The sequence below is a fragment of the Daldinia vernicosa genome, assembly GCF_022497035.1.
Source record: "Daldinia vernicosa strain CBS 139.73 unplaced genomic scaffold F5Y00scaffold_24, whole genome shotgun sequence".
NCBI classification, from domain to species: Eukaryota; Fungi; Ascomycota; class Sordariomycetes; order Xylariales; family Hypoxylaceae; genus Daldinia; species Daldinia vernicosa.
Genome location: NW_025953940.1, coordinates 193403 through 216920, shown reverse-complemented (window position 1 = coordinate 216920; position 23518 = coordinate 193403). Strand labels below are relative to the sequence as shown.

At 46.0% G+C, this 23518-nt stretch overlaps 8 protein-coding genes across 8 annotated transcripts; 2 read left to right on the top strand and 6 right to left on the bottom strand.

The window, feature by feature from the left end:
• Positions 1-652: 652 nt before the first annotated feature.
• F5Y00DRAFT_253221 (PLP-dependent transferase) lies at positions 653-2392 on the bottom strand (the record flags this gene model as incomplete). Its single annotated transcript, XM_048010026.1, has 4 exons — positions 653-1789; positions 1838-1882; positions 1955-2245; positions 2312-2392. 4 exons carry the CDS (start codon positions 2390-2392, stop codon positions 653-655), a joined length of 1554 nt encoding a protein of 517 aa, XP_047864671.1.
• A 679-nt stretch (positions 2393-3071) lies between these two features.
• Positions 3072-3848, bottom strand: F5Y00DRAFT_262211 (uncharacterized protein; the record flags this gene model as incomplete). The annotated part of the gene is made up of 2 exons (XM_048011343.1): positions 3072-3673; positions 3824-3848. 2 exons carry the CDS (start codon positions 3846-3848, stop codon positions 3072-3074), a joined length of 627 nt encoding a protein of 208 aa, XP_047864670.1.
• Positions 3849-5088: 1240 nt separating this feature from the next.
• F5Y00DRAFT_81043 (uncharacterized protein) lies at positions 5089-9063 on the top strand. The gene is made up of 3 exons (XM_048014174.1): positions 5089-6453; positions 6509-7665; positions 7725-9063. Exons 1-3 carry the CDS (start codon positions 5343-5345, stop codon positions 8910-8912), a joined length of 3456 nt encoding a protein of 1151 aa, XP_047864669.1. The 5' UTR covers positions 5089-5342; the 3' UTR covers positions 8913-9063.
• A 928-nt stretch (positions 9064-9991) lies between these two features.
• On the bottom strand, positions 9992-11784 carry F5Y00DRAFT_262209 (general substrate transporter; the record flags this gene model as incomplete). The annotated part of the gene is made up of 4 exons (XM_048011342.1): positions 9992-10458; positions 10576-10759; positions 10823-11339; positions 11399-11784. 4 exons carry the CDS (start codon positions 11782-11784, stop codon positions 9992-9994), a joined length of 1554 nt encoding a protein of 517 aa, XP_047864668.1.
• A 2797-nt stretch (positions 11785-14581) lies between these two features.
• F5Y00DRAFT_237498 (uncharacterized protein) lies at positions 14582-15295 on the bottom strand. The gene has a single exon (XM_048007825.1). The coding sequence runs from the start codon at positions 15215-15217 to the stop codon at positions 14927-14929; it is 291 nt and encodes a 96-aa protein (XP_047864667.1). The 5' UTR covers positions 15218-15295; the 3' UTR covers positions 14582-14926.
• A 38-nt stretch (positions 15296-15333) lies between these two features.
• Positions 15334-16372, bottom strand: F5Y00DRAFT_237497 (uncharacterized protein). Its single transcript, XM_048007824.1, has one exon. The coding sequence runs from the start codon at positions 15634-15636 to the stop codon at positions 15466-15468; it is 171 nt and encodes a 56-aa protein (XP_047864666.1). The 5' UTR covers positions 15637-16372; the 3' UTR covers positions 15334-15465.
• Positions 16373-16470: 98 nt separating this feature from the next.
• On the top strand, positions 16471-18585 carry F5Y00DRAFT_269968 (uncharacterized protein; the record flags this gene model as incomplete). Its single annotated transcript, XM_048012526.1, has 5 exons — positions 16471-16563; positions 17173-17254; positions 17315-17904; positions 17997-18317; positions 18389-18585. 5 exons carry the CDS (start codon positions 16471-16473, stop codon positions 18470-18472), a joined length of 1170 nt encoding a protein of 389 aa, XP_047864665.1. The 3' UTR covers positions 18473-18585.
• Positions 18586-18895: 310 nt separating this feature from the next.
• On the bottom strand, positions 18896-21042 carry F5Y00DRAFT_237494 (putative MFS monosaccharide transporter). Its single transcript, XM_048007823.1, has 5 exons — positions 20780-21042; positions 20677-20704; positions 19854-20605; positions 19493-19757; positions 18896-19345 (listed from the first exon to the last, which is right to left on the bottom strand). Exons 1-5 carry the CDS (start codon positions 20837-20839, stop codon positions 18912-18914), a joined length of 1539 nt encoding a protein of 512 aa, XP_047864664.1. The 5' UTR covers positions 20840-21042; the 3' UTR covers positions 18896-18911.
• Positions 21043-23518: the final 2476 nt, after the last annotated feature.

Below are 23518 nucleotides of genomic sequence, written 5' to 3'. Positions count from 1 at the left end.
TAGCTTCGTGTCTCCGAATATTAATATAGGTGTGGTTGGCATAATCCCATTTCCTTGTATGTTTGACGTCGAGTTATCCAATGCAAGTACGACTTAAGAAACCTAATAGACTTGGAACACTCTGCATAGACAAATCTAACAGTCCCACGGGGTTCTCCATACGTACGGTAACATGATAGATGACTTCGGAAATTGGAATATTGCTTAAAACTGTGTATTTATTACGGGGATTCTTATGATATAGAGCCTATGTTCTTTTAGTCGGATAACTTGCATACTTGTTGAACGTAAGAATAAAACGTATCGAATGATTCAGTGTTATTAATAGAATTTGTTTAATAGTGATATCCAAAAGGCCTCATTCCAGCTTCTCGATTATGATGTAAAGTTATATCGTGAAATATAATTTCTTCGACTTCGCTTAGTGATACGCTACTAAGATTCCTTTCTAAGCTCTCCATACGCTCTACTGACATAAGACGGGTTTGTTTTGAATATATTGATAATTACACCGTTAGCTATATTTATTAATAGCCTAGGGATTATACTAGGGAGAATAGGTAACTACTGTCTTTTACAAAGTATAAATACTTATGGCAATGCAAAGTCTCTAAAGCCTCAACTCTAGAGCCGAGACCTCGAAGGAAACGTGCTAATTTTGAGACGGAACAACCTCCTTCCCTACCTCTCGCAATGCTTTCACAAGTCCCTCCACGGTGCTCCTCAGGGTCTGAGTGTTCACTACCACGCGGAAGAGGCTACCCTTTGGGCCAGGCGCGTAGTCTACCATGAATCCCCTCGGCACAAGCTTCGCGACCATCTGGCTGGTTCGCCGCGTAGTTTCCTCTTGGTCATCGGGTAATACACCGCCTGGTGCATAGTAGAAACACACCTGTAGGCATGGTGGTGGGTTGCTGGATAGGAGGTAAAAGTCGCCCGACTCTTGCACCAGCGATGCAAGATATGCTGCGGTATTGAACGCGTGATCAACACGCTTTTCGAATCCCTTATCGCCATAGTAGATCCACGAGAGTGCCAGGTTCAAAGCGTCGCCACGACGCCCGCATTGGAGCGTCAGATCTGCCAGGTCCCATATTTCGTCTTCGGGGTCTGCATCGTGGAATAGGTATCCCGCGCGTAGAGTGTTGGCGCGCTGGAAGACCGTAACATCGTTAGTGAGCAGAAAAGAGCAGGGCACGGGAACATTGAGCATCTTGTGCGGGTTGACGGTCAGGGAGTTGGCATGCTCTGACCCGGCTAGCTTATGTCGCTGCGCTGCTGAGAAGATTGCTGGTCCGCCCCATGAGGCGTCGATGTGTAGCCAGACGCCAAATTCCTTGCAGATGGGAGCGATCTCGGCGAAGGGATCATATGATCCCCATACAGTTGTTCCGGCGGTTGCGTTAACGTACAGGGGCGTCTTGCCCTCGTCCTTAGCGCGAAGGATAGCCGCACGAAGCGCCGATGGGACTATCTGACCGGCTGGGTCGACTGAAACCTTGACGACGCTGTCAGAACCGAGACCACATGTTACAGCTGCCTTCTCAACCGAATAATGTCCGTGCTCACTAGTGAAGAGTGCGAATTGGCGGCCTTGGTTACCGGAGGTCTTCACATCAGGGAACAGGGCGTTTCGGGCTATGACAAGGGAAGTCAGGTTCGAAGCACTGCCTCCTTGACAAGTAACGCCACCTGCTCTAGGGCCAGTGAATCCAAATAGATTCGCCAGTTTACGCGCGACCGTCTTCTCGATGATCGTCAGCGCTGGAGAGGTTTTCCAGACGTGTACCTGGACCGTATTAGAGATTTGAGAGAATTAAGGGGTAAGAGGACCTACGTTGGTGTTTAATACTGTAAGGACAAGGTCTGATGCCACACCAACCTGTTTAGATATATAAGCTTATAATTTTGAGAGGTTTAATGCTCCTTCACGAGTATTAAGGGGCCAGCATACTGGGTTGATGCTCGAGTATAACTTATCCATAAATCCCTGATCCCACGTATTTACGCTGTATCGCAGGATATTTTGGACGATATCTAGTAGACCTTCCTTTCCTACTCCTTCCTCTGGAATCGATATGCGTAGTTTCTTTATCAACTCCTCTGGTTTATGCGAATCTACTAGGACATTTCTACCTGGTGTCCCTTGAGCATCTGCAGCTATAAAGCCGCTGGCTCGACTTGAGGCAGCTTCGTCCGCATCCCTAATAAATGGTACAAGAAGAGATTTCACTGCGTCGACCAACTGAACATGATTTAGCTATGTAAAACAATACCATTGTGTGTTTGTTTTCTGCTAGAATTAGCTTACATCTTCCACCTCATCGGCTCTGTTTAACTTGGGCTCATCGGCGCCGTTGCGCTTATTATCGGCTTGGGCATTTGTAGACATATTTAACGATTGCGTGATGATTAAATCGATGCCGTGGGTTCGGGGGTTTCTGAAGGTTTTAAGTAAAACTTGTTTTTGTTGTGGTTTCTCGTGTTCTGCTATCTGATATCTTGGAATTTTTCGGCTACCCTTTCCACCAAGATGCAATTTGCAAAGGTAATTGCCGGGACCCACTGCGTAGGGTAGTTCTCGGGACTCCATTCGGCGTAAGCGATCGCGTGCTTCCCGGAGTTTTAGTGCAATGATCGGAATAGGAGGCATTGCGATAGTGTTAACCTACCTGTCAGTTCATGAAGGGCAATCGCATCCTACATATTTTTCTATTGCGTACCTAGCTAATTTAACCATGTTTAAAGAACTGAGAAAATCAAATTATTGGATTACGCGTAATGGTGTTATTGCCTCTCTTGCAATATCATCTTACAATACCGGAACATTATAAAATGTCTTGTCACAATATTCTGCCGAATGAAATGGGTATACTTGGACAAATCCCTTTTGATAGCCTGTGATGTCACGCCAATTTCATCCTACCTCTTACAAACGCCATAATCCCCGGAGCCTTGCCAAACAACTGAATTCAGCTTATGCCGTGTAGGTGAACATGTTTTGTGTTTACCCCTGAGGAAAAGGTATCATTTAATCCGTCCATCCGTTGCATCGTGTTCTCATAACGCCCTTAGTCGACTCGTTTCTTGGTATCGATCGTTTCTCCCCCGTTTTGCTCCGTCGTTTTGCCATTGCTGACGCCTATATCGCCCTCGTCTTCACCCTCATCCCATGCGTCCACGGCGTTCTCGTCCCAGTTGTCCACTTCCTCTTCGAGTGTACTGGCCCTTTCGTTTCCGGCTGCTGACATGACACCCTCCTCTTGAGCCTCGATATCCTCACTGAGTTCGAGATCTGTGGGGTCCTCGCCTGGAACGGCGTTGTATTGCCTACGCGAACGCTTCCTCTCTAGCATCCTCAAGTGGTACCAGGAACACAACCCGAGCCCCGCCAAGCTGCCCACAATATTGGCGACAATATCGTAGGGGTCAAACTCTCGTCCGTTGGGGAGGAACCCTTGAAGGAATTCGGAGCCGACACCTAGGCCTATAGTGCATACAACCACGGTGAAGTTGAGGGTACGGCGGCGGTTCGTGTCGATGATCCAGTAGAAAGCGATGGTTAAGAGGAAGAAAGTCAAGAGGTGTAAGACTTTATCATTGATAATGGTGTCGAGCTGTAGGGACGAGAGTCCTGCATAGCCTGCAAGGAGGCATAGCAGGAAGAAAACTCCTATAAATGTTTCGTTAACTTGTCATCTTCACAAGGGCTATTGCATAAAGCTTAAGCGATTCTCGGGGATCGTCATGGAAAGTCCGGAAGCTTCTTAACTTATAGAACGGAGCACGTTAGGCAACAAAGAGAAGAAACGAGGGAACAAACCTGCAAAAGGTAGGCGAATTCGCATGTTGGAGTTTATAAGAGGTCAAACCGGGATAGTATGCATGGGCATGGTTTCACAAGGAGCTATTGTCAAGTATTGTAGATTGCAAAAATCTTGTGATGCTTGACAAAAAAAAAGATGTCGCTGAAGTGAAGAAAGTTGGCCGGGGTGAGCTTCACTTCGGGTTTCCAGCGATGGAAAGCAGACGGGGTCCCACTTCTTTCGTCACCTAGCCCACCTGCTGAAAAGATTTGGGGTTCGTACATCGGTTGTGCAATGGTCGAGCTGAGTTACATAAGCGACCTAGGCTTATCTGGCCTGCTGGCTGTAGGTACATAGGTATGTACCTAACATATATTATGTAACGTACCTGCACCTTACCTACCTATTATCTGCAGCTGGCCGTCTGCCCGCCGCCTGGGGTCAGCTAGGGGACTTAGATATTCCCCACTAGCCACTTATCAGATCACATACTCTCCACACTCCCAATGTCGGGGTTTCGGAATATGCAGGTCGAGCAGAGCGGAATTAGCAATTATAGTCATTTTTTATAGATCTATAGATTTGAGACAGCCTAAGTCCTTGATGCTGTGCTACTATATGATGTACTTCGATCATGAAGATGTGGCTGTGAGACGATTTTTTTTGTGGCCGCTGACTTTGAGCCATACTACCTATGTAATGCCTAGCACGTGATGAGCATGATTATCTAAACGGGATCATTCGATTGGAAATCCGGCTGCTTGCGGGGGCATTAAATATATGGATGTATATACTGCCCGTCACGTCTTCGATACATATATCGAACCTTACGTGTATGTATCTCGTTAAGGAAGAAAATAATTAATACGGAAAGCTGAAAGTAAAGATGTAATATGAAGATTAAAAGAAAGAGAAGATTCTTATGTTCAATTTGAATTTAATGTTGAGAATATAAGTTTTATCAATTGAACAAGTTGTCTTGTCTCCATCAATGCGGCGGTTGTCATTGCAAATGCGCAATAGCAGGCAGGTAAGAAGGCCCTGATTTAACTATGCTAGGTACCTGTTATGACCATTTACGGCGGTTTCTCAGGGGCACAGACATGGATTGGTAAGGTTAGGTACTTAAAGTTATTACTGTAAAAGCAAAGGATAGCATGTACCACAAGTGATGGATAATTCATTGTAATAGGCACTAGGTACCTAAACATCTGAGTACATGTCTAAACCTACGGCATTTTTGTACCCCGGTACCCCATCAAGTCATAGTACCAGGGATCCGCTCAAAACCTCCTTCGCCATAACCTCACCCTTAGAAAATACGCGAAATCGCCTTGAACAAGACGCATCAAGCCATCACCATTTTTATCAAGTTTTCTTCTAAAACAACTTCTTTCATCTAATTCGATGTCGCTCAATTCAATACTGTCAATTTAGGGCCCTTAAACCCCCTATTCCCGAATCGACGCGACTGTAATTTCTTCCCGCATGGCTCCCGCCACCATTTCATCACTCTAACACGCCCATAAGGCCATCATGTCTATGATGAACGGCCAGCATGCCTGGCCACCACCGCAACATCATCAAGTATTTGGCAAACGTCCCTTCCATAATCTTACTGATGCTCCAACGCAATCCAACGATGTTATGGATAATTCCGCCGCGTCGGTGCCTGAGGCATCAGATATCGATGAGGACCGCGTGAGGGCCCACTTTCGCGAATTGCTTCATCAAAATGAAGCTCGCCTTGCGCAGATGTTCGCCCCGGATGGTTCTATTAATCGTGCCGCCATAGAATCATGGAGGCGACCAGTTACACCCTCTACGGCCCCTCCCCCAACTACCGACCATACCGCCGTACAAGAACGTCCTGCCAAGAGACTCAAAAGAACGATCGACGAAGACGACTATGGGGACGATGATGAGGAAGACGATGAAGATGATGAAGATATTAATAATTCTACTAATATATCTTCGCTTAAATCTAAAGTTGCCTCCGCCACCTCCGCCGCGAAAGGCCTCCCATCCCCTTCTAAGTCAGGAAGCTCCCCTATCGCGTCCGTGCCGTCGCCTTATAAACTTGACGATAGAACGAAAGATGATAGTCAGTCGGGGTCGCATGGATCGCAGGCGCAAGCTAGCAATTCTGAAGACGCGCGCAAGCAGTTAGAAGAAGCGCGGAAAGATACCGAAGAGGCTGCCAAGCGTAGTTTCTACACTACCTTCTATACACTTGAGAATGATCGGGCTGCTATGTTGGAGCAACAGCAGCTTGAAGAATCTGAAAAGCAGCTTCAGGCTGAAATGGATAAGAATACCGGCGGCAATACGAGCGGAGGCACGTCTGGAGAAAATCATGGATCGCTCAGTAGCGCAAACCTGGGCGCATCCAGTTTAACCCTCAAACATCTTATTGCGCGCATAGATATGAAGCGCGACATGGTGCGCGCATCAGATGCCGAGTTGCGCCTCCTTATGAACGAAGTCCGTAAAAATAGAAGCAAGTGGGCCAGCGAAGAGAACGTTAACCAGGAGGAGCTATACGAGGCCTTAGAAAAGGTCTTGACTGAACTCAAGGCTCATACCGAATATTCGACCCCATTCCTCCAGAGGGTTAATAAAAAAGACGCTCCCGATTATTATAATTGTAAGTTTCGCGCGACCACCGAGCCTCAACTACGCTAACTGACACTGCTGTAAAGTCATCAAGCAGCCCATGGATCTCGGCACGATGACTAAAAAACTAAAGTCATTGACTTACAAGTCTAAGTCCGATTTCGTTACAGACCTTAATTTAATTTGGGACAACTGTCTGCGCTACAACCAAGACATGGGCCACCCGTTGAGGCGAATGGCCAACGGGATGCGCAAAGAGGCCGAGAAGCTCATTCCATTGATCCCGGATCTTGTCATCCGCCCTCGTGCTGAAGTTGAGGCTGAAGAGAGGCGGAAGCAGAATGGTGGTGATGATGACGGCGGTGACGATTCTGACGACGAGCCGATAATGTCGTCTCGCGGCCGGATCACCGGCGGAGCGAAGGGATCGAAAGCTAGAAAAACTCATTCTAGCCAGAAGGAAATGACTCCCGGCGTAGAACAGAAGCCAGTGTTGCAGCTGAACGGATTGTTGGCAAAAGCTCATAGAGAAGGCTCCGAACTCGATGGGAGTAACGGGTTTGGAACACCTCCTATTGCGGGCTCTATGACACCCAGTGGGCTTAACGGTCTTTCAGGCATGGGTAGCAACGCGGATGCGATGGATATCGATGGCCCGGAGTTAAACGGCATGGTATTAGGACAGGCGCTGAATGAAGCCGCCCAACAAGCCTATGAAGATGAGGAACACAAAATCTGGAAGCAAGTGACCAAGAAAGACCGCGCGCTAATCACCAAGAGTCGATTTCAACTTTTTAACAATAACAAGTTGAATGTCGATGAGCCTGCATTGCTTCGAACCAAGGCTGGGATGCGTCGATTCCTACGCGGTCGGCAACAGGCGGAAGCCATGGGCTTATTTGGCTATACTCAGGACCCATCAGCCAGTCAAAGCAAAGAAGCAAAGGCAACCGAAACTCTCGCAGAGGGTATGGAAGAGGATGAAGAAAAGACTATCCCCGATTATTATGACATCCAAAGCATTGTACCTGACGTTCCGCCAGCCCTCCAGTGGGTGGAGGACGCCGAAGGCCATGTCATCAACCAGCATGAAGAATTTCTCCAAGCCTTGCCGCCGGGTTACTTCACAGCCCCTAAGAGTAACCTGACGCAGAAATTCGATGCCAACATTCGGCAGATGCAGGAGACGAGAAAGATTTGCTCAAAAATTGGCGTTATAAAGCAGATGCAGCTGCAGACTCAGGTACAGACTACATTTTCATCACATCGTACTTGCATCAGTAACTAACCAATGTCTCTTAGGTATATGCGAACCAGTTTCCGAAATATAACCCCGAGCCATTTCTGGAAGCCGATGTTGAACCGCATGTTACGTGTGGCGATAACATTGTAATGGCGCCCGAGGTTTGCAGAGCGGGGATGCAACGGTCCGTTGCGAAGATCTTTTACCATGCGGGCTTTGAAGAACTCCAACCGTCCGCCATGGATGCTATTACTGACATTGCTGCTGACTACTTCGGGAAGGTGGTACAGACTGTCAAAAGCTACACAGAGATTGAAAAGAAAGACCCTTCTCCCGAAGACCTTCAACGTGGGATAACAGCTCGATCCCGTTATACCCCTGAAGAGGCTCTACTCCATACGCTCAATGAGAGTGGCTACTCGATTGAATCTCTTGAGAGTTATGCCAAGGACGAGGTCGAGAGGCTTGGGCATAAACTAGTCGGCATTCACGAGCGTATGAAGTCTCACTTGGGTGATCTTTTGCGTCCCGCAGTGACCGAGGTGGGACAGGACGGGGCCGCCGCCTTTAACGATGGAAGCGAGCAGTTCATTGGTGGTGATTTCGCTGAGGAACTTGGCGAAGATTTCTTTGGATTCAAAGAACTCGGCCTTGCCGGGGAAATGGGCGGTGTGCTCTCGGTTCCTCTCCATCTCCTTCAATCGAGGGTTCGCAGCCAATACCAGGTCCAGAATCCGACGCAAGGTACTTCCGATGAGGTCCTCTTCGAGGATCTCTCGCCTCCTGAACCCATCACCAAGGAGAATATCCAGGAGCAGATCGGCCTTGTCAAGAACTTCTTCCTCGCTAAGCTGCACGCTAATGGCGACTCACCTTTGGTGGAAGATGAAGACTTGCCTGTCAAGCAACGACGACCTCGGCCACGTCTTGGTGCTACTGGCAAGATTGTTTCACCACAGAAGCGACCCCCCAAAGAGCAGAATGCCATTAACAAAAAGAGAAAGAAACTAGAGGCCCAAGCAGCCGAAGCTAGCAAGGCAGCAAATAACAGTCCTGAAAAGGGTGGCTCGAAGAAGATGAAGAGTCTGTCTATGCCCAGCGGTAGCGGCAGCCTTACGAATGGTTCATCTCTACCTCCTGCTGCTCCTCCTATGGAGCGTGTCGGGAGCACGCAAAGCCAAGGCAATAACAGCCAGACGGATAAAGAGGACAATGGCATGATGAGCCCAGAGAGTATGGAGCGTTAGAGAAACTATACATTGGGAGCTTTTCTGCTTTTATTCTGACTAGCCATGGTCATACTCTTCTCATCATTTACCCTTTCGGAAAAGTAGTAAAGTAGTGTTTGATTGACGTTTTCCACCCTTATTCTATACCCTATTTAGCGGGATATCCGGTTTTCCTTTCAGATTTTCCTTAGACCCGGCCTGGAACCCAAAGGAGGGTGCGCGGCGTACGATAGGGCATGGAGGCGTTTTCTCGGAGGGATGTCGATGAATATTCATTCGCGAGTGGGCATGGTTCCATATTTGGCTCGTTTTCTTGCTAATGATATTATTTTTTTTGGTACGACTTGCATATATCTGGATGGATGGACCACGACTGAGGAGACAGACAGGATGGCATATGGATGAGTCACGCAGGATCGATCGACAGGGCACCCGAGATGCACGCCATGTACATAGCTCTCCCCCAGCACACCCACACGCTACCTTTTTATTTTACCATCACGCATGTAGCTGTATGAGCTACTCTGTATCATACTGAATCTGACAGACATCCCTGAGCTTTGATTTAATCATTCGCGGTTGGTAAGGTCAAGCAATGGGTCTTTTAAACGTTTTAGTCTATTGTAGGTATGTAAATTAGCTGATTTTGATTCTTTCTTGTCGTATTGGTTGTCCGTGGGGACTTTTTTTCTTTTAAACAAGTTTTACTATAAACTTGTTCCTGTTTATATCCTCTTAAGTATCTAGAACCTAAGGCTCTCTATCTAAACAACCTCGTATATATGAGTTCTGATTCCAATATTAATATTTCTAATATTCTTGTCCTAAACCCCGGTTCTTAAGTACCTGTGGAACTGGTCTTGTATTGCGGAAGCGTTGTTGAATCTAAAAGGACTACGGGACCTCGTCTGTTTATATAATTGGCCCTGGGGGGCCCTAGGGGCCTCATTCCTTCCCTTGATGCTATAACTGTGACTCACGATCGTGACGTGAGCCACCTGCCAACAGTACCTGTTTATATCCAGTGCCAATCTAGAGAGGGAAGGCGAAATGTGTTATATGCCAAGCGCCTGTCCGACTCTTACCTTAATCAAGCATCAAGCATCCATGCCGACCGGAGCCGGCACTCCCTCGCGAACACGTACCTTCTTCCGGAGACCTTTCGCGAACCCTCTCAGCGCACTGACCCGGGTGGCTTGTCGCGTGAACGCCTGGTCAATCTCGCCAAGACTCAGACCGCGAGTCTCAGGCATGAAGATGAAGCACACGGCGGCAGTGAGCAGGGCACAGCCGCCAAACAAGAAGTACGCCCCGTAGCTGGTGCGGGCGAGCAGTGTGGGCGTCACAAGCGCCACTAGGAAATTGCTCAACCAATTGCTGCCGTGGGCGATGCTAGTCGCGGACGCTCGGGTCCGTTGCGGCTGGATCTCCGCTGCGTAGATCTTGACTCCGACTGCCCATGATAGCGAATAGATCACCGCGAATACGTAGATGCATACTATTACCACCCACCGCCCGGCACCGGTGCTGGCATGGACTGCGTCCCCTGCGTATAATGAGCCCACTAGGGGTATAGGGGTTAGTAATTAGGTACTTATCTGAAGAGACTAGGGATGCTCAAGTGTGGCTTAGGGGATAAATCCAATATTCGGCCCCTTACGGAAGGCTCGAATCTACATACTGAGGAACATGGTTATGGCCATACCCAGACCACCGAGGATGGTGTTCGCGCGCCGACCCCACTTGTCTGCCAAGATAGCAGCTGGGATGGTGACGGCGAAGATAACGATGGCCGAGACGCCTGAGGCGAGGAACGTGGACTCGTTCGAGGATAGACCGGCTTGTTGGAAAAGGAGGGGTGCGTACTAGAGCAGGGTTAGCTTCTACATTTTGATAAAAATACATTTTACAGCTGGAGGATAACCTACGTAAAGAACGCCGTCGATGCCACTCAGTTGCTGCATACCCATAAGGAAGACTGCCAAGAAGAGACGTGGGCGAGCGTCCGAGGAGAGCACATCGAGAAAATTCGTCTTCTTCGACTTCGAAGTAGCAGCGGTGGTAGAAGTAACGTGCACAGCAACTGTGTCGCCACTTGCATCAGGGATAGCGGTTTCCACCACCGAAGCATCATATTGGCCGAGAATCTTCTCTCGATCAGCATTAGGGACGTCAAGTTTTTCCCAGGCCGCAGATGCTTCTTTCGTCTTCCCATGAAGTGTAAGCCATCTCGGAGACGCAGGAAGCCACGTAAGAGCGGCGATGGAGAATGCAATGGAATAAGCGGCGAGTAAGATAAACGGTAGACGCCATGAAAATGATGACTGGATATTAGCAGTGCCGTAGCAGGTGAAGAACCCCGCGACTAATCCAAGAGTGGTGAGCAACTGGGGCCCGGTAGTCAGAGCGCCGCGAGATCTCGGCGGAGATATTTCGCAGATATAACTAGATTCCGGATGAGACGCTATTTATTCTTAGGTATATATGACGGTAGTCTGACTTACACTACTAACACGCTAAGATAGAGGCCTTCGCCGATTCCTTCAATGACGCGGCCGACTATAAACATGGCAATGTGAATCGAGGCGCCTTCGAGAGCGGCGCCGGCGCCGAAAATAAGAGAACCAATAGCAATCGCATAGGGGCGGCCAAGCACGTCTGCTACCCTCCCAGCGAAGAAGGATGAGATCGCAGCGGGGATCAGGATGGAAGAGACTATTAGACCGTGTATTGTCGGGGAAGGGTTGCCGACATATGCTGTGAAGTCCTCCATTACGGTAACAGGGCCGATGATGCCGGTGTCGATGCCGAATAGGAAACCACCCAAAGAGCAGATAATGCTGGCGACGACATAGCCCGGGGGCTTTTGGAATGAACCGAATCGCTGCATGTTTTCCGTTTACCTATAATGTCCAATGTCCCCCTAAAAATTTGCTATTGCGGATTTAAATTCGAAAAAAATATCTAATCGAAGCTGAAATACGATACCTATTATTTTATATCTGTTAGAAGTGACTCAGGTGTATTCCACGTCACCTACCTGATTTTAGGGCCGTGTTAATGTGTGCTAATATAAGTAGGGCCTGCAAGGCCACCAGACTTACATACGATAATCAACGCACTTTTCAACCGATTGATCAGTCTACAATATTACTATATTAAGAGCAAAGAGAGAAGAGTGTATGTACACTGGCCATGAGGTGTTTGAGCCAACAGAAATGTTGTCAGCAGAGGCGGGGGCCATGATACAGGGGATGGATACTTTAAAGTATGTATGGGGGTCATAAGTCGTAACTAACGGCATCGCATCTGCACTTTTTAGGTAAATCTTTCGCTGTGGCCGTGTCGTTTTTTGGCTAGTCGGTTTACTGTTTGTGGTATCGTGGGTCCTAACGGCGTTAATCGGAGGTCGTTCGGGGTGTGGAGACTAGAGGGCGCGGAAGGCAGCCGGAACTAACATAGCACTTGCAGGCTATAGACAACCCCGGATACGGAGGTAAGGAACGACTATCCGCTCTTGCTTAGTAAAATGTCCCTGTATCATCCCCTTTCCTTAATATATACGGCTTATTTTAGGGATCCGGAATGAGTATATATTTGTTAGACTTCCGGTTATAAGTTTACTTGAGGGGTTGCCGGTACGCTAATAGAAGATGTTTACATAATGTTATATGCGCGTTATATGAAGGTAAAGTACGAGATGAAGAATTCGACATGCGAGTGTTTAGATACCTATTAATAGTCATCATAGAGCTGATAAATTTATCTTCTACGGGTATTCTCACCAACATGCAGGTTTAGAAAGGGTTCCTATTTATCATCTATACGGCATATGGTTAAGCTAAGAATATCGTATGACTAAAATCATGGATCCGATATCACCTCGTATTCTTCCTGTTCTTTGTTGTGGTTATGATGCCATGGGAATAGATTTTACGAGATCTCGAAGAGTACCTAGGTAATCTCCCAATTCCGCTGTTTCTGCAAAAGTTGCAAGGGCGCACGATCTTGACACAAACCCCCAGGATAAATAATCGTCTATAAAACTAGTATATTCTGCTCTGACTTTGAAAACGACTTCGTTATTGCGCTTGTCACGGCAGACAGGGCCAAAACGTAATCTAAATTGCACCTTTGCGCCATGACGAAGACACAGTTCAAGTAAACGCAATGAGTTTATAAATGTTCCAATAAACAGAGCTTGGAAATAATACTGAATGATGTATCCATAACCAAATATATACGTCCGGAGTATTAATTCGAATAAGGATAGCCCCTGAAATCCAAGTCCAGGTGACCCCTCGACTTTTGGGCTGACGTAGTTGGGAGAAATTCCTCGCGAGAAGCACAATTCAAGCATTCTACATTGTCGAGTATAGCAGAGCCTCATCGGGGAAGTGTGGTAACCAATGTCATCCTCTTCAATTGGGGCGATTTTGCTGACAGTCGACATCAAATAACTTGGGTCAGCCGCTCGAATGAACTCATGTAATTGCCAACATATTGCAAAGATTTGAATATTGGTATCTGGTTCAGTGCGATCATAATAAATGCCTCTTCTGTTGTAACCTGCGGTTATGCTAATGGACGCGTAGTTCAATATTGGCTTTGACTGCAATCTTATCGTAGCTACTATTATTTCGAGCTCTGTCAAGAACTTAAGGAAACGATCATGGCGCTGGCGTGTGCCGCCATCAGAAAGGAAGACGGGAGTCTTAAACGCGGCAAAGGACAAGATAGAGCCTAGCTCCTGATCGAAAAGGGGACCGGAATACTTCTTTTCGCCATGCAAGTACCAAGCTTACTCGGCGAACTTGGTAAATGCGAGGAAAGTCTGACAGGTGCGATCGAAAAAGTCGACATGACCTACGGTATGATTTATGGCCTCTTTTATGTGATCCTCCTCTAGAAACTCATATGTAGTACTATGCATGAATGTTACTTCGCCATCATCTGGTAGAGGCTGAGGTTCGGAAGACTGGTATCTTTCTTTATTGGGCAAACATCCAGGAGATCTTTGCAGCGTCCATATATCTGCCTCCGAGTGATCTTCAGTATCCGTGTAATATCTTCGTCCGACATATGCCCAATTTCCATTTCTATCGCGTAGTTTTGATCGTCCATAACCTTGCTGAGAAAGAAGAACCGGAGTAAGGGCAATTTGGGGCTATATCTTATATCTTGTGCTATTCTTACCATTCTCAAAGCCTCGAAAACCTTTGGACGATCTATAGAGTGTATTGAGTCAAATAAGTGCTGGTAAAGAGCCTTGAGCTCATTTGGGAATGTGTCGATTTTTGATTTGAGATCTGAGGGGCCATCGCCATTGAGTATGCCATCCTCGACGGCGGTGAGTACAAGCCGTACCCAGAGAAAGACTCCCTCCGCTTTATTCACAATTTTCTTGACAATAGATCTCATGTCTTCGCGATCGACCAATGTTGGAAAATGTGAAACATCCTCGAGATGATCACTAACAAACGTAGTGATATCCTGACGTGTACAATCATGTATGCGCAATTGAGGGCATTCGGAAAATCCAACCATGAACTCGTTCCATTCTCTGCTAGAAACACATATCTTAAGATTGTCGGCATTTAGAGATGCCCAGCTAATAAGCTTGTTGACGAGCTCGACGTGGCGACCTTGATACTCATCTAGGCCATCAACGAAGAACACCAATTTGTGCCTTTTGAAAGTTGCCTCGCTCGTTAGGAGAGTCTCAAGTGCATGTTCAATTTCGCCCAGCTCCAGTCGGACCCCACCATTTCCATACGAGTTGGTTTGTGCCCAGAGAAAAGAGGCAAATGCAATAGGGATCAGATCTGGGGCGGTGGAAAGAACTTGATAAAGAAGAGAGCGAATGAGTCCAATAAGACTTTTTTGCGTGTCACTCACCACCAAGCCTCCAGAAAAAAAAGTCCTGGCGAATACGAGAACTTTCCCGTTTGATCAGTACTCGAGGTGGCGTCTTGTTAACTGATTCATAGGTACATAGGAATTTCATCAACGTCGACTTCCCTGCTCCCGGTTTACCGGATATGTGAAATAGGTATTCCATTTCCATATTGGAGCCAGTTGGTGAAACGCTCTCGAACCGTGTTTCTGAAATAGGTAGTTAGCTGATGATGATTTGAACGGTCCATCTTTCTTTCATTAAGATCCCCCGCGGATGCATTATCGTGACCAGGGTCGTCCTTAAGGATCCATTCAAGGGTCGTTGCGTGGGCGAGCTCCACATAATAGAATCGATCCTCCATCCCCTCATACTTTAAAGCATCTATGTAAGAGTAGCTTTCGCTTAGATGCCAATAGAGTTTCATCTGATAGGCGCAGGGTATCCTGCAGCCTCTCTATGAACTGAGAGTCGATATTGGCTACCTGCCCTGGTAACAACTGCCGGAAAGACTCTAGGTATAGCATGCTCTATGTTGATCAAATCTTGGTTAGTTGAATTCGCTGACGTGATCAATTCCTGAAGCCCTCTGATGATATCTGACCTATCATAATCATAACCGGTCAACTAATGCCGTAGAATCTCCATATACATAGAACCTTCTCGCTACTATACCTACCTAGACATACTAGCTATCTGGAGATCGAGTTGCTTCCGACAACTGTTGGGGCCTCTTTCAAGTCGATCCCTCTCGTGCCTCATCCTGTGATTCCGCAAAGCCGCTCTGAACGCCTCGAGCCTGCTGTTGGGATTTTCGTTCTTCAGACGGTTGAGCAGTGCAAGCATATCGTTAGACCACCTTCTGCACTCCGCGGTTAGTCTCCGTAGAGCCTCTTCTTTAACCTGTCATCCACAGCGTCGGGAATTCCTCCTCTAGGCTTAGATTTAGGCGTTTCATCTCCCTGGTGATAAACTCGACGTCCTTGTTTGACTGGCTCGATTCGTTGCCGGCTCCATACATATCCTTTGATGCGGATAATACCCTATATCCCATGCTGACGAATTGGAGGACGTTGCTGACCAGCCCGACCTGCAGCCAGAGCTTCCATTTCGGCAATGTGCAGTCGCAATAATGACGCTAATCTACTTTTATGAGCCCTCCGCAGTCAATAGTTGAGAAATCAAATCTCGATCCGCACGATTTGACGGGATAGGGATAGGAGTGGGATGAGGGGAGGGGAGGCCAGGCTATCTACAGAAAATGTTAACGCCTCGAGAGGTGGGACGGATGCGGGTAACTGTTGGGGAAGCAGATCGGCAGTGCTGCCCAAACTGCTAACATGATTGGTTATGGGTTAGGCCTGTTCCAGCTCCGTCTTATCTGCAGACGGGAGTGTCGCATCCCCCTCTTACCACGACTGAGGCTCGGGATAACCCGACTGTTACGAGGCGGTTCATGGTTCTGGAAATGGCATGGCGGTTCGGCTTTTTTTGCTAGTGGGCCGTGGCAAGAAGGAAAATATCCAAAGCCTCGCCCGCGGGTTAGTGAGAGTCCCAGTTATAGTCCCAATTATAGTCCCAATTATAGTCCCAATTATACTGTTGTATACTGTTGTAGTTCCCGTTGAGTGGATTGGATGTGTGGCTACTTCAGTCATGTGATGCCAATAAACATCGAGGATGCAAGGAACGGCCGACGATGCCCGCACGCCACGTCCGCTCCTAGGTGTACAAGGGGCGGCCGACGATGCCCGCGCTTCCTACGTCCCTCAGGTACAGACCCTATACAGACCCTACTAACTAAGTTGATTATAGTATAAGCGCTTATAATCATGTTAATTCTGATTGGTCAATATTCTATAGATTCTCGATCTGAGGCGTCGTGATACTAGGTATTATGCATGTTCTATACGATTTGTGTAGTTCACGATGTTAGTCAGAGTAAAGACCCGAAGGTTGTGAGCGTACAAGTGTAAAAAGATGTCAAAACAACTCATACAGATACGACGTTACGACGACAGTGGCAACTAAAGAAAGAAGTACCTTGGGATTTGAAGCCTTTGGTGCCTAGAACGTATTTTCTGTAGGTATACATGAGTTTGGACACTTTATTGCAGATCTGCAGATACAGAATTTATTGCCTATAATACTACGTAACCAGAGTTGCTACCAATGTGGGATGATCTATGCGAGCTGGAATGCATGCTGACCAGTACCGATAGTGAGATGGACCTTGTGTCGTGAGACGTCCTGCAGCACGCTACAACATGCTGCATAATTCCGTAAGTGTCCGTAAGTGGTGCTCGGCTTCACACCCGCGCCTCTTCCGAGTCCGTCGATAGTCTGTGGATAGTCTATTGATAACCCATTAACTTATAAAAGGATGAAGCTTCCACCGAAGGGTTATTGCTATTGTGCGTAGAACAACACTCAAGGATTTCCGAGAACTTCAAACTCGATTCAAGTTTGCGCGGTTCAAAGTAACACGCGTCGAAAGATCTTCTATCGAAACAACGCCATACAGAAACCAGCTGCTTCATTTCAGCCATGGCGGCGTCAGCAACCGAGCCGCGGGGCGGCGTAGTGACCCAGATCGCCCGATCGGTGGGCTTCTCGAAGAGTTACAACTTCTGGCTATGGGCTGTCTTTGGCGGTGTTCTGCTCGGATTTTCCATATCTCGGTTACCGTACCTCGACTTCTACGGCGTCTTCTGCAGTGGTCCGGGAATGGCCAGGGGTAACATGGGAGCCGCCACACCTGGAGAGTGCTTCTACTACCTGAACCTCACCCTCGGTGGCCTCGCCATCAGAACACACTTGTGGTGTGTCCTGCCTGCGGCTCTGCTCGCCTTCGGACAGTTTGTTCCCATCTTCCGACGCAAGGCTCTTTGGCTCCACCGAATTAACGGCTGGATTTCGACCGTTCTATCCCTCATCGGCGCCTTTTCCGCCCTACCGATGTTGAAGCATACGATGGGTGGCAGCACTGAAACCCAGTCGATGAACCTCCTGTTGCTCATCATCTTCGTTACTGCGGTTTACAAGGGAATTGTTGCCGCCAAGAACCACAGGATCCAAGAGCACCGCGACTACATGTTACGCGCTTGGGTTTACGTACGTTCCCATAATGACCCCTTTCCCTGCTCATTCTTGTTGGATGAGTATAACCAACTTCGTACTAAGTGCTAATTCGTTTCCTCTTTTAGGGTGGATCTGTCATTACCCTCCGAATTATCATGTTGGCTACTTCCATCATGATGTCGTACAGTGGTAACTGGTACGTCGCCATACCATGCGACAAGATCGAGTACTTGATGGATGCTCAGAATGCCACCATGGCCGAGTACCAAGCCAAGTACCCCGAGTGCGCACCTCAATGGTCTGGAGAGGACCCGAACCGCCATGTTGCTGTTCGTGTATACGTCCTCGACGACGACCCAGTGGGTGTTGCTGCCGCCCACTCCCACTGCTTCGGCATGTCGGGTTATGTAGCCATCATTCTGCACTTCGTGGCAGCTGAAGCCTACGTAAGTCTAATTTTGAACCATGCATACAAATGCTATCTCGTTTCAACTATAACTAACACGTTCTTCGTTAGATCTACTGGACTTCGCCCGAGCGCAAGGTCTCCAAGGCCATTCGAGCTAACGAGACTAACCACGCTGCTAAGAAGGTGGAATAAAGCTTACGCAAAGAGCCCCTGGAAATATAATTTCCGCCTCCGTGAAGTAAATGCTTGGTATCGGAATAGTTGTCATGAATTTAGCGGGATAGTCGATACGCTTTGAGAGGCGGGATTAGGGACCAGGGTTAACACACAATGTACCTTATATCATGTTACCCGTGTTCAACCCGTACGGGTAGAATCTAGGACAAGGGGCTGGGGTCGGGTTCGGGGTTATGCATATCATGAGATGGCCTAGTACGCAAGTATATAAGACCAAGGAAGGAAAATATAAGATAGTGAGAAAGATGCTCCTTATATACATACCCCTTAGATCATTTGAATGATGTCCGTAAGCCCTTAGTGCACGGGCTTAATCTGACAATTCTCATATTAGCACATTGTTTTTTATTCATAGCTCATATAAGTCTGAACTATGATGCTGGGATAGTATTGGCTATGATGCAGAGACATGTGAGGGATGAGCAGTCGACGTGGTTAATGCTGTAGCTTGGCCCTTAATATCGTCCGCCTTCGTAACGCTCCCATTTTCCTCATCTCGTGCCGCTAGTATGGCTTGTTCCCCATCGATCCGGGCTTCATCAACATCAACAAGAACAACCTTATCGCCGAAGGCTTGTGCAATCTCCTCAAGAGTCTTTCGCCGTGTCTCTGGGAAATAGAGATACGCAATGACCAAGAAGATTAACGTGCACCCGACAAAGACGTAATAGTAATTTTCGCGGATATTGGCGAAGGCGCTCGGACCGGCTTCGGTGACGGCGACGTTGACGATGAAATGACCTGCTGCTGCAAGACCCATCACCTTGCTGCGCAGCGCAACCGGCAATACTTCCGCGCCGTATAGCCACGTTGTAGAGTTGATCATTGCTTTAGCATTGAAGTTAGAATATTATCCTGGATTTGGAGCGGTTGACAAGGAATTCAGGGGCTAGACTCAGGCTCGCGTCTGAAATATCGAAACACTCGTTCATACTTCCGATAAGAGCTAGAAAAGGGGTTCGGAATCCTACTCACCATAGTACCACGCCACGTATAAATATATACCTAACACTGCGAAACCTTTACCCACTCGGTTTTCGCTATCCTGGAAAATGCGCTGCATCACGGCCGAGTATATCATGGTTAATACGAGACCTGCCAGACCTGCTAATATCATCTTTCGGCGACCCCATTGATCTGTCAGGTATCGCGTGGTAATGGAGTTTGATAGGAAGGCAACTGTTCCGTATACGCCTGCCAACGCAAGTATAGTCTGCTGTTGGATTCCTAGGGATTTATACTATAATAAGAGTTTAGCAAGGCTGGGGGTTGAAACAACTTTTTTTCAATAAAATAAAGAGAAAAAGGTCGAGCTAATAAAGAAGGGTATACTTGCAAGTGTCGTCTGATAATATTGTATAACATTTATACCAGTAAGACTTGTCATAGTTTGAACGACTATGGATACCATGGCTCGGCGGCCGAAAAGTGTGAAAACCTCGCGGTATGATTTGATCTCACGCGTCATTTCGAACTCGATTTGCGCCTGCATCAAGGCGAACTCCTCGTGTACTTCGTGCGACTGAAGCTCCCGTCGGACCTTGGCAAACTCTCGTCGGGCCGCTTCGATTTTACCGTTGCGGATGAGCTGTCGCGGAGAGTCGGGCATGAACGTCGCCAAACCAATGAACATAATGACGCCCCAAGGAATTTGGATACCCAGGGGTAAGCGCCATTGTGTAGCACCGTAGGGCGCGTACGAGCATGCGAAACCCACCCAGTTAGACATCATAGTGCCGAAGGAGATACCACATCCTGATATGCCTCCAATCAAGCCCCGTTGATCTGGTGCCGAGATCTCACTCAGGTAGATAGGCACAGTAGCAACCATCGCACCCACAGCCACGCCCGCAATGGCACGACCCGCTAAGAACATTCCGATGTTAACTGATGCCGTCTGGATCGTCGTGCCGATCGTTACAATGATGCACAGCAGCTGCATAAATCGAATACGACCCAGCCTGTCTCCTATAAAAGTTTGGCCTAGGGCGCCGACAGCTTCACCCGCAATATAGACGGCCACTACTGCTCCCGTTACGCCATTGGAAGGGTGGTGCATGTAATCGATCCAACTTTGATGCGCGATGGCTAAGTGTTAGGTACTTTGTTAGCAGATCTTTCCCAGCGAGATCTCCCTATTTTTCCTGCTTAGGACTCACTGGTTGTGGCAATGCCAGTGTCGAATCCCTATTGTGGAAATCGTAGGTTAACATAGCGGTTCATTCATACATATAATAATGAGATAGAAAGAGAGAAACGTACGAAGAGAAATGTGCCCATCGCGGCGAAGAAGGCGATTCCGAGAGAATACCAACTCGCCATGGCTTATGATTTTTTCCTGTCGGTCCCCGTTTAGTCTATAGCTTGGCAAGTAAGAAGGGGGGATGTTGAACAAAAATTTCCAACAAGCATGTAAGACTATTTTCAACGGGGGCTATAAAGCCTTTATTTCTACGGATTACCTTCTCCTCACTCGGCTACTAGATTTTTAAGACACTAGAAAACTGCGAAAGCTACCGGCCGCCATGGCAAACCATGGTTGGAATGATGCGCATAGCGCATAGCCTGAATCTCCGCGTTGGGCCAGTAGACCGTGCGCTCAGAAGACATTGGGGAAGCCCCACGAACATTTCTTTGACCCTTGTCACTACACCATGCGCAGGTGTACCCGCAACACCCGCTGCCCAGTCGAACAATGGCCCAAACTCTCATCCACTCGATCCGTAGTTTACTCCCGGTCTCGGAAAGTTCCCGACCGGTCTGTGGCTACGACCCCGGCTTGTGTGCATATTACCAACGTGCGTCAACGGCGATGATATTATGGCGATGGTAAGCATACATATAACAGGTAACCTGGTCGTTTCTCACCGCCTGTAAAAGCCAACTACTGCGACAGAGCTTCTCTTTTCTCCTCTCCGTTGTACATTGCAACATGTCCTCGGCGTCTATACTACCTCCAACTCTTGATCTAAGATTATCTCTACCGCGAAGTTTCCTTGTGAATATCTGACCGTATATGTTGCGACAGAGGAGGTAGAGCTGATCATATCAGAGACTCCAACCGTCGGTGGATAATACAACGAGCTAGGCGACGCGTTTTCCCTAGTGTAGACCATCTTCCCCATTGTAGACCAGGGATATCACGACGGTGCTAACGATTTACCCCAACGCCAATACATACTACCTACTGCTTTTGCGCCTGTAAAAAATCAGGGGCTAAGACCGCTGACATGCCAAGTTTAGGCGTTATGCCGGGGTACGGGGGCTTGCCTTAACCCCAGATTATGCTGAAGCTGGGGAAGTGGAGGTAGCTTAGAGGCTGTTTGTAAACATAAGCATGAAAAAACTTACGGGGGGTAAGCATAAGCATCAGCAATGCATTTGGAGGTATTGCTTAACTTATCCCCACCATAATCTTGCTTGTGGAGTGCTACAAAATACTTCCTTTTCCATCCAATAGGCTTTAGACCTACCGCTGAATTTTTGCTGAATTTGAAACGCACCAATAGAGGTGCTTTTCGAGGCTGATCAATTGTGCTGATGGCTTTTTACAGCGCTATTGCCCACTAAACGCGCTGTAATTACAGCGCGTTTAGTGAAAGAGCTATAGCGCACTTAGTGAAAAAATTACAGCGCACTTAATGACCCGTTAAAATGATATATTAGTGAAGGTGTACGCTGTAATTATAGCGCATTTAGCAAATATTATTTATGATTTTAACAATAGCGACGACGAGGTTGGGAATAGCTTCATCTTAAAATAATCAGTAAGCATTTTAATAAGCATGAGACCACAAACAAAAAACGACTTATTAGCCTGAGGTTAACCCTGATTGGCCAAAATTATAGTGGGAACTCCCCCCATAAGCGAGGTAAATTTAAGCCTGCTTACGTGCTAGGATGTCACGGGCCATAAGTAAAGCACCGCTTATGTTTACAAACAGCCTCTTAAGTTGCCGAGCCCAAGTTAAGTGTTTTCTAATGGGGAAATAGGTGAACCGACCTATGCCCCACTCTCCACCTAACCTGTATAGGGGTAGCTTATGTGAAAGACCTAATATTACTTAATTTGTGTAAAAGTTTAATAAATTTATAAAATAAAATTTATATTATTATTAGTTTTTAATGGGTATTTAATAGGTATTTAACTAGGGTTTATAAAAATTTATAAAAATCTATGAAAATTTATAAAATTTTACCAATTAAATCTTTTAAAGTTTTATTTACCCCGTTTTTTAAGTAAAAAGTAAAACCTTTAAAAATTATAAAAATATTTTACCGTTTTAATAAAATATACAGTTTAATTTAACCATTTACATATTAATTATAAGTTAATTTATTAATATTTATTAAATATTTATTTTATTTAGTATTATTTTTGGTTTTTTATAATTATTATTATATTATTTATTAAATATTTAAGGTTATTTAATTTTTCTTTAAAATATTACTTACCTTAAATACCTTATATAAAACTTAATTAATAAGTATTTATTATATATTTATTAACTATTTAATAAATATTTATATGTTATAATAAGAATAAATATAATATTTAAATTATAAGATTTAACTAAATAATTACCTTTTTTTTAATATAAAAGTAAATATTATAAATATTTTTTTAATTATTAATAAGTATTTATATTTAATTAAAATATAATTATAATAACTATTTTAAACAAAAAATTATTTTATTATTTTAATATAAATTATAATACGAATAAGTTTATTAAATTATATTTTTATATAATATTTTTTATAAAATATTTATTAAATCTTTAATATATATTTATAAATTATTATAAGATAAACAATTTTATTAAATTAACTTAAAACGTTATATTAAATTTTATTATATTTAAGTAAAAAATAAAAATATTTTTATTATATTAATAAAAAATAAAATAAACGGGTTAATAATAATAAATTATTATCGATTAATTAATAAATATTTTTTAAATACTTATCCTTTATTCGATAAATATTTATATAATATTT